General features: G+C 37.4%; 2 protein-coding genes across 2 annotated transcripts; one reads left to right on the forward strand and one right to left on the reverse strand.

The window, feature by feature from the left end:
• The first annotated feature begins 612 nt into the window (after positions 1–612).
• Positions 613–4,918, forward strand: LOC119724833 (26S proteasome non-ATPase regulatory subunit 14). Its single transcript, XM_038196083.1, has 7 exons — positions 613–704; positions 1,308–1,463; positions 2,156–2,275; positions 2,644–2,714; positions 2,862–3,195; positions 3,448–3,573; positions 3,972–4,918. The coding sequence occupies exons 2-7, from the start codon at positions 1,341–1,343 to the stop codon at positions 4,131–4,133; spliced, it is 936 nt and encodes a 311-aa protein (XP_038052011.1). The 5' UTR covers positions 613–704; positions 1,308–1,340; the 3' UTR covers positions 4,134–4,918.
• LOC119724832 (chitinase domain-containing protein 1-like) lies at positions 4,897–8,948 on the reverse strand. The gene is made up of 12 exons (XM_038196082.1): positions 8,748–8,948; positions 8,484–8,639; positions 8,196–8,328; positions 7,952–7,996; positions 7,704–7,810; positions 7,349–7,410; positions 7,157–7,249; positions 6,625–6,720; positions 6,266–6,421; positions 5,998–6,072; positions 5,651–5,693; positions 4,897–5,457 (listed from the first exon to the last, which is right to left on the reverse strand). The coding sequence occupies exons 1-12, from the start codon at positions 8,868–8,870 to the stop codon at positions 5,359–5,361; spliced, it is 1,188 nt and encodes a 395-aa protein (XP_038052010.1). The 5' UTR covers positions 8,871–8,948; the 3' UTR covers positions 4,897–5,358.
• Between the last annotated feature and the right edge of the window lie 79 nt (positions 8,949–9,027).

Raw genomic sequence — 9,027 nt, forward strand, 5'->3', positions numbered from 1 at the left:
TACCTAGGAATTTGGGAATGTTCTCTGTATATCAGATTTTCTTTTTGCTTAGGAATTGGGGAAATGGGTTCGTTATCCGTTTTTCTTTAAGCTTAGCTATTTAGAATTAAAGAGTTTAAGATTGTACCGTTAATTGTGAAGAGCGCCGCCTGTTGTTTGATGATATCACCGTTGTCGGAATCATGTCACGGAGTAGCGCAGATGAAGACCGTATTAGCCGATTTTCGGCTAATTTTGACAGAATTTTTGTTAAGAGTTTGACAGAAAAATTTGACAGAATGGATTTTTTTGCAGATTTCTGGCAGAATTCTTCAAAATGGTTAGGTCTATTTGACAGACAAACAGCAAATTTGAACAAAAAAGTGCACACTTGTTTGAAAAACTTCAATCATTGTCAATTCTTTCAAACAAACCCTTGCATAATGGACATGTTGGCTGGTCTAGGTGCTGAGGTTCACTGGGAAACAGATTTTGGAAGGAAATACTACCAATCTGCATGTGATTTTCAGGGTTTATAGTGTATTTCGAGTAATTCTGGGAAATTTGGCAGATTTTTGATAAATCTGACAGATTTTTGATGCGCATTTAGCAGAATTTGGCTCTGACCTTACGGTCACCCTGCCTGCAGCCTGACCGTGCATGTTAAGTCGTCGCGTCGAGGTGAGAGGTATGCGGTAACTCTTTTGCGGATTTCTCCAAATCTAGTGAGTAAAACTTTTCTCTACGACAAGCACATCAATCATATTCACATATTTAATGCATCCGTGGAAAGTTGTGTCTATTTGTATGGTCAGGTGTGTCTTTTAATTTATTTACTGTCGACGGTCGGTCCTAAATTGCAGTGTCACGCAGCCTAATCATACATGGATAGTCTTGTATTTCCGACACCATGTATAGCGCCCTCATTGTTGCGCCCTTGTTTTTGTTTCATTTTGGGGAAAGAATATTGCATCCTGACACCACTTTCTTCATAATATTTCATGTCACTTTTGTCAGTTATTGCAAAAATGTTGACAGACATTAATTTTGGACTGAGATTGAGAAACAGTTGCAATGTTATTGTTAGGAAATCCTACTTTGAAAAAATGGAAATGTTCTTGACCATGTTAACTCTCCATACTAATGCACTGGTCATGCTGGTTACAGTTACAAAAAAACTGTTTAAGTGGCATCACGGCAGGGTAGGCAGGGCCTACATTGTTTCCGTCCAATCATGCCAATACTGTCAGAATAAAGGTAGGCCCCTGAAATTACAAGCACCCACAAGTTAAAATTTTCCTGCATGTTCATTATTTTTTCCTTACTAGATAAGCAAAGATAGAAAAAAAAGCTGAATTGTGATGGATCGACTACTGAGATTGGGTAATGGAATGCCAGGCATGGGTGGACCAGGTGGAGCCAGTGATGCTCCAGTTGTCGACACAGCAGAACAGGTCTATATCTCATCACTAGCACTATTGAAGGTAAATTGTCCTTGTCCAGCATTGTTCTTTGGATAACAAAACTATCCGTTCATGTAATTCTGTCAATGGAAAAGGGAAAGATCTTCCTTAAACCTTCAAATTCCTCCAGGCTGTTTAGGAGGATTTGGAGGATTGAGGCTGAATGGCAAAAAGTGTTGGTGGATTTTGGAGGATGCATTGCGTCAAGTTTGTGGGCTGTCAGCCAAAGAGCCCTGCATTATGATCTATATCATCCGCACTGCTTCTGAATGTCAGCGACACTGCCTCATCCTACTAACTGTGATTGTTGAAGGGTTTGGAAGGATTGAGGCAGTAGTGAACAAATTCAAGAAATAATGGATGATTTTGGAGGATTTAGGCTGTATCTCTATTTTTACATGGTGGCAGTTGGAAAATTTTGTAGGATTAAGGATGATTCCTATCCAAAAGGGCTTAGGGGGTTAGGGTTAAAAAAAAGAAAATATATTTAAAAACACCCATCACTTATAAAAATCGAGGTCTGATCTTCTGATATGTTTCAGTGTTAAAAATATTTACTTTTTTATCTAGTTCTTATTTAAAGTTGTTATTCTTGATAGATAGCAGAATATTTGAAAAAGTTCTACGACTAGCAGAATCATATTGGAGAATAGCCATTGTGCCGTGCTCCTTTAATGATACATTTTCAAACATGTTCATTTGTTTCCTGACAGATGCTGAAGCATGGAAGAGCTGGAGTTCCAATGGAAGTGATGGGTTTAATGTTAGGAGAGTTTGTTGATGATTACACAGTCAGAGTCATTGATGTCTTTGCAATGCCACAATCTGGAACGGTAGGTGGGCATGGACATGCGGGGTATTCTTTACATTGGTTTATCAAGCTCCCAGACCTATGCTCTTGAAATTCAGTGGTTCTTGAGTCTGGAGTGCTGAATGGTAACACATAGCAACCGATGAAAACTGTGTCCAAATGAATAGATGTTCTCATTGGGTGACATCAGCCCACCCCCGTCCGTCTTTCTTCAGTGCCATGGAATGGGATTTCTAATTTAATTCTTAAAGAGATTCTGAAGATTGACCATTGACCTCAAGAGTGACCATTTGCTATAACTGTCATAATCACTGGAATGTTTTTTTCTGCTGAACCACGTGTCTTTTTGAGCACTTATTTATTTCCAGTTTCTATCTCTCTATTTTTCAGGGAGTAAGTGTGGAAGCAGTGGATCCAGTATTTCAGGCAAAGATGTTAGATATGCTCAGGCAAACAGGCAGGTATGTGTCAGAAAAGGTTTAGCAAAAATAAATACATGGCAATCTTTCAAACACTTTATCAGACTTAATCTGTCCAAATTCATATTTGCACTAACCCTGAAGATTGATTTTAGTATTGTTTTCATTGTTTGGTTCGTATTGTAACAGACCAGAGATGGTAGTTGGTTGGTACCACTCCCACCCTGGCTTTGGATGCTGGTTGTCCGGTGTCGACATCAACACACAACAGAGTTTTGAGGCATTATCAGACAGAGCTGTGGCAGTAGTCGTTGACCCGATACAGAGTGTGAAGGGTAAAGTGGTCATCGATGCGTTCAGACTCATCAATACTAACATGATGGTGCTGGGGCAGGAACCGAGACAGACGACCTCCAACTTGGGTCATCTCCAGAAACCATCTATACAGGCACTCATACATGGCTTGAATCGTCACTACTACTCCATTGCTATCAACTACAGAAAGAATGAACTCGAACAGAAGGTAAGCAGTATATTTGTTTATTTCTTTATTTGTTTCTTGTAATGAAATCAAGGATTCCTCAAAAGCACCCTAGGCACTGAAGCTCTCAAGCCTGAAGAAACCTGTAGAGATAAGACAGTGAACTTTAAACTTTAGTCTGTTCTTGGCCTGAAGTTTTGTTCTGCAAGCAGCCAATGTTAAGAAGTGTCTTTGAATTCAGCCAAGGCTTTGCTCGTCTTCACCTTATAATTGTAGAATTGAATTGTTTGCCAGATGCTGTTGAATCTGCACAAGAAGAGCTGGATGGACGGTTTAACTCTGAGAGACTACAACGAGCATTGTAAGCTGAACGAGAAGACAGTCAAGGAGATGCTGGATCTTGCTAAGAGCTATAATAAGGTACAAACACTTGAAAATATTCGCTCCTCCCCTGGATCTTGATCAATACTGCAAGCAAACTATCACTATAGGATGTACAGCTATGACCCTGTAACCATCTTTTTATAAATTTATCACGGGGTAATTTTGTTCTGTTAAGCCTACCAAATCCACTTGGGTTTAAGATATCCGATTCCAGGTGACAAAAAGTGAATTTAACTAGTAAAAACTGCATACCGGCTGGATAGACCTCAAATATTTTAAAACCAATTAAAACCCCAAAATGTCTTATCCCTTGGTTTTGTTCTGGTTCATTTTATCCTGTAGAGTGTGTGGGTACTGCCATACAATGTATGTTTCTTTCACAAAACCTGTGAAATGGATTTAATTTAAAAATATTTTGGTTTTTGTGTTTTTAGGCAGTGGAGGAAGAGGACACAATGACCAAGGAACAGCTTGTTGTCAAAAATGTTGGCAAGTTGGATCCTAAGAGACATCTTGAGGAACATGTTGAAGTCTTGATGACTGCCAATATTGTGCAGTGTGTTGGTGCCATGATGGACACTGTTGTATTTAAGTAACAAGTTGCTTACATGTATATCAATCCTTGGAGGACCACAAAGATGGCGGCGGAATGCAAAAGATCTAAAACTTGTTAGGAATGTGTCAGTTGTCAAAGTGTTCTGCTGAACTTGGGTCTACAAAATCACCAACTACGCGCATGTTGTGTATTTGGTATCCTTTGAAAGGGTCATTTTAAAACAACGTGTAAATTCTTTCACATTGCAAAAGGTTTGTGTTCCGTGATGGCAAGTGAAACAAAAGATAATTTCCTCTATAACTTATTCAAGATGGAGTGTTCTACATTGAAGATTCCTCTTGAGCCTCGCAACATTCTTTTTTGGATTTCAGACCTATGTGACTGCTTATCTCTATGAAATACGTACTGGCAACATGGACATTTTTGTCAAGCTTAAAATTCTCTTAACTTGCCTTTTTGAGGAGTATACAATTCCAACAACTGTGAGAAAAATAACAAAACTGTGGTGAGTCCATCGGCTTTACTAATCTATGTGAAAAAGAATCACCAAAAAAATCTTAGATTGCCAGAAGATTCCACCTCAGTGCCCAATTTCTTGTACATGAATCTGCAATGCAGTGGGCGAGTTTGTACGTCAATTAAATTTGAAGCAAAGTTTGAGGTAGGCAGTTTTTTCACAAAACTCAATTGCTTGGAATTTTTGATGAAGTCATTTATTAAAGTAAAACCCAGCATCTGCTAGTGTTTTTTTTTTGACTGAGAATAGTAAAGTATAAAATGATGCAATGTATGCAGCGCAGGTATAAAATAAAACCATTCTGAATTGTAATATTTTTTGATGAATGGTCTTTATTTCTCTCTTATTTAATATCTTTTTAAAATCAGACCAGAATAGTCACAAAAATGAAAGGCACATTTCAGTTTCATTCTTTTTAACAAACTTCTAGAATATATATTCTAAAACAGCAAATAAAGAAAAAACTTGATCTAATTGTTTTAAAATATATCTAATAAAAGAAAAATGAAATAAAAGCCATTTTCAAAAAATAACAATTTCACACTATCCACACAGCACTCTTGCCGAGGACAGGTTAGTTAAATTCAGGGGCAATAAAAATACAAAGTTTCTTCCAGTGTGTATAACAGTAGAACAAAGACCTCCCCACAGTCGGGGCGCTTTATCGAGAGGTCTATTGTAATGCCTTGGAGCGGTTGCTGCATTGTGTGCAAATTACCTGAAACCTCAGTTATTGCTGTCATACAGTCTACAGGAGGTCATAGAAGTAATCCAATCCTTGTCCTAATTCCCAGATAGATATTCCTGTGCCTAGTTCCTGGGCCAGCTGAAGACGAACTTGAATGGACTAGGAATGAGAACACAAAAAAATTAACAATTTATCATTTATGAAATTGAATAATGAACAGAACACTGCTTTGTTCTGATTTCTGCTGGAAAGCAACAATTAAATATTGGGTTTTGCCCACAAGTTACATCTTGTCGAAACCAACAAGATATAACTTTGTGGCCAAGAAATGGATGTCAAATATTTATCATACCTTGAGTGATGGATAATAGACTTGATGTACCCATGGTCCATCTCTGTAGCAAGAAAAAAAAGGGGGGGGGGACGGGACACAAACAATTGAATTATAATGGTTGTTGAACCTTCTCTACTAGTATCATTCAGCAGATGTGTAAAGGGATTACTGTACCATGAATTAAAGTGCTTATGTTAACTGATTACATGTAGGTGAAGACATAAAATACGATAAATTTGTATTGTTAAATTTACGACATTTATCATTAAAAAAAATATATATTTGACTTGGTAAAACATTTAATTGGACCTGCAATCTGACAGATGCTCTCTCAGCGCAATTCAAGGGATCAGGAGAATACTTACTTCTTGTAATCAAAGACATGCTCTGCTTGTGCTGTATTCCACTTGAGTTTGTGTTTCTTTAGCAAATCGAGATACCTAGATGTCCACAAAAGCAGAAATAGGAAGAAAAGATAAAATTTGAAATTTGGAGAATACAATTGATTAAACAGAACTAAGGACTAATCTGTCTGTCCCATTTTAAGAGGTCAAGCTCATTCATATCACTTCAGAAGTCTTGGGTTCCAGCCCCCCTTTGCAGTTTGTTGTCCAATAACAACTGAAATCTCACCTTGGTCCAATGATAGCCTCAGCTGACTGTGGCCCGTAGTCATACCCATAAAAATTTAGCCCGAGGAGAATCTTAGATCTTTGGTCAGCTTCGTTGTCGGGTGCTATTTCCTTGACACATGATCTGACCCAGTCAATAGGGGAGTTTGGTCCTGGTCTGAAACAAAAGACAAGGAACAAACTTTTAAAAGTCAGTCATAGAAAAGCTGCATCAAGAGATTGTTACAAAGCTGTTCAGGTCCAGAAGTCATTTTTACTCTAACCCTGTATTTTAAAGCAAAAAATCATGTGGGATGTGAGGCAAGGCATAGATAGAGAATCTTAAGCAAAGTGAAATCTGAAATCAGAAGGTTAACCTACGATTGTGCACTTGAGTAGTCGTAGGTCATCAAACTGAATTCATCAACAACTGGATACAGTGTCTTGAAATCACTGCTTGAAAACATTCCGGGACCACTGCAAGAGACGACAGAAAAGGCATCAGAGCATTTTATTAACAACTTGCCGAAGGAATTATTTCTGGTCGAAACCACTATCTTTGGGAAAAGGCAACATATGGGTCATTTATATAGTGTTTGAACAGTACTTCTTACAGTAGCTTTATATTTTACAACACTCCGAGGCCAAACAACGGAGCTTTATTTGCTACGATGTCAGGCCGTGTACAGGCCTAGGGCCAAGTTCAAGTTCAAAACATGGTGTGTACAAAACCACCGATGTGTATACACTGAGAAAGCCTGATGATTTACTAACACCCACCCTCCTGCGAATATACATTGCCAGATCATGTTTACACATCATCTGGCATTAACTGGTTAACTTGGCTTACAAATCAAATGAAATTGACTAGTGGATAATACAGTTATATGGTTCAGTGTGATGTACTACTCACCTGGCCATGACAGGAGGTGGTATCACAAGAACAAGCTTCATATGAGAGTTGTGCATTGCATCTGCTATGTCCACAACCAAGTGCTGAAGTTCTCTACGGAGATAACACATTTACACAATGAAAAATTTTTATGCACCAGATATATTGAACCACAATACAGACTGTGTAACACTTCAGAGAAATCCAACTTACGTTTTGGCTTGTCCTCCTAGCTGGCTCCACACCTCAAGAACTATACCATCAAAACTCTGTTTCTGTACAAATAAAACAAATGTCAATACTTGATATTTCAGGCATCCAGCTCAAGTAATTTGTACAACTTTATAAAATTTGAAGCTCCAGTGCAGATATTAACTGTCAAGATTGTGACACTTAAAAGCAGTGGTTGTTGGTTTATCAATAAATCATGTCAGAATTTTGCAATGAATTTGGTAAACAAGTCATTTGTTGAAATCATGCACATCTGTTTATAATCATCTTAAAGAAACGTAAAATATTTCTCATTCACATTGTGATGGATGAATAAGATTGATGACTATATACTTACTTTATAGTATGCTGCTATTGTCTTTGCTAAGGCTTGAAGTTCTGTCTCTTCTTGAAAAACGGCTATGAAGTCATGTTTGGTCCACTGGTCAAAGAGAAGTCGAGGGTCTGTAATTGAATACAACAGAGATCGATTGAATTCATTATAGCTTCAGGCTTATTAAGATCAATGTTGGATGGAGGTTAAAATAAGGAGAGTCGATTTGATAACAACCAATTTTATTGTTTTTGCAAAGTGAAAATACTTACATATTTTAACACTGCGCTTTCCTTTCTTAACACTTTTCATCCAGCCTAAGATACAATGAAACAAATTTGTACAAATACAAATTGTCAATGGCCCAATTTATATATTTACATATTGAAAAATAATTGATGCTACAATGAAACATACGAAGAAAATAACACAATTGTAATGCATGCAGTGTTATCACTACAGAAATACTACCACCTAATAACATGATTACGAACTTCAATTTGAATGTAAATTTACCTTTATCGATATCCTGTCCTCCATTTATCACATATTCTTCTTCTGACTTTCTTTTCACCTGAAGCCAGACAGGTGAAATAACAGTGAACTTTCCTCCAAAGATCTTAGCAATGTCATAGCCACGGTTGTTCCACTGAAAAATATTTGAATACATGAAATTAAAAAGTAGAAACATCTTGGTAAAATTAAAGTTTACAAAATATTCTAGCTATAAGGTACAATGCCGATGTTAATACTAAAGTCAATTTATGATCACAAGTGAATTTAAGATTTTCTCAAGTGACCTACCGGTGTTACATATCCCAACATCTCTCCATGGAATTGTCTATCTTCCACTTTCTTGCTGCAGAAGTTTCCATTCTCACTCAGGATGTCCTTGGTCCGTGGATTCTCCTGTACTAATCCACGATCTTCAACAGTTTTATCAGAGAGTTTTACATCTTTCTGCAATACATGTACACAATACAATTATCATACAGTTAACAAAATAATTTATCCAAAGTTGTCCCACAATTCAATTCAATGCTACTACATAAACATAGGCAGGCCTACCTGGTTTTTGTTGTTTTGCTTTTTGTCTTTATGTTTGGGTGGCCCTCCTGCATCTGCGATTGGGCTCAAAATCATGCACACAAGAAGAATCACGAAGGTTGAATAGCAAAAAGAAATTGTCATCTTTCTCAACAAACTTGTTTACTTGCACTTGCTAATGGGCGCAGCCATGTTGTAACTTAAACCACGCCCATCTGGCTTAACAAAACAATATTTTTATATCATATAAATATATTCCTAGGAGAGCGTTTTCTTGCATTTTAAAACAATATAAGTAACT

This window comes from Patiria miniata, unplaced genomic scaffold, assembly GCF_015706575.1.
Source record: "Patiria miniata isolate m_02_andy unplaced genomic scaffold, ASM1570657v1 HiC_scaffold_18, whole genome shotgun sequence".
NCBI classification, from domain to species: Eukaryota; Metazoa; Echinodermata; class Asteroidea; order Valvatida; family Asterinidae; genus Patiria; species Patiria miniata.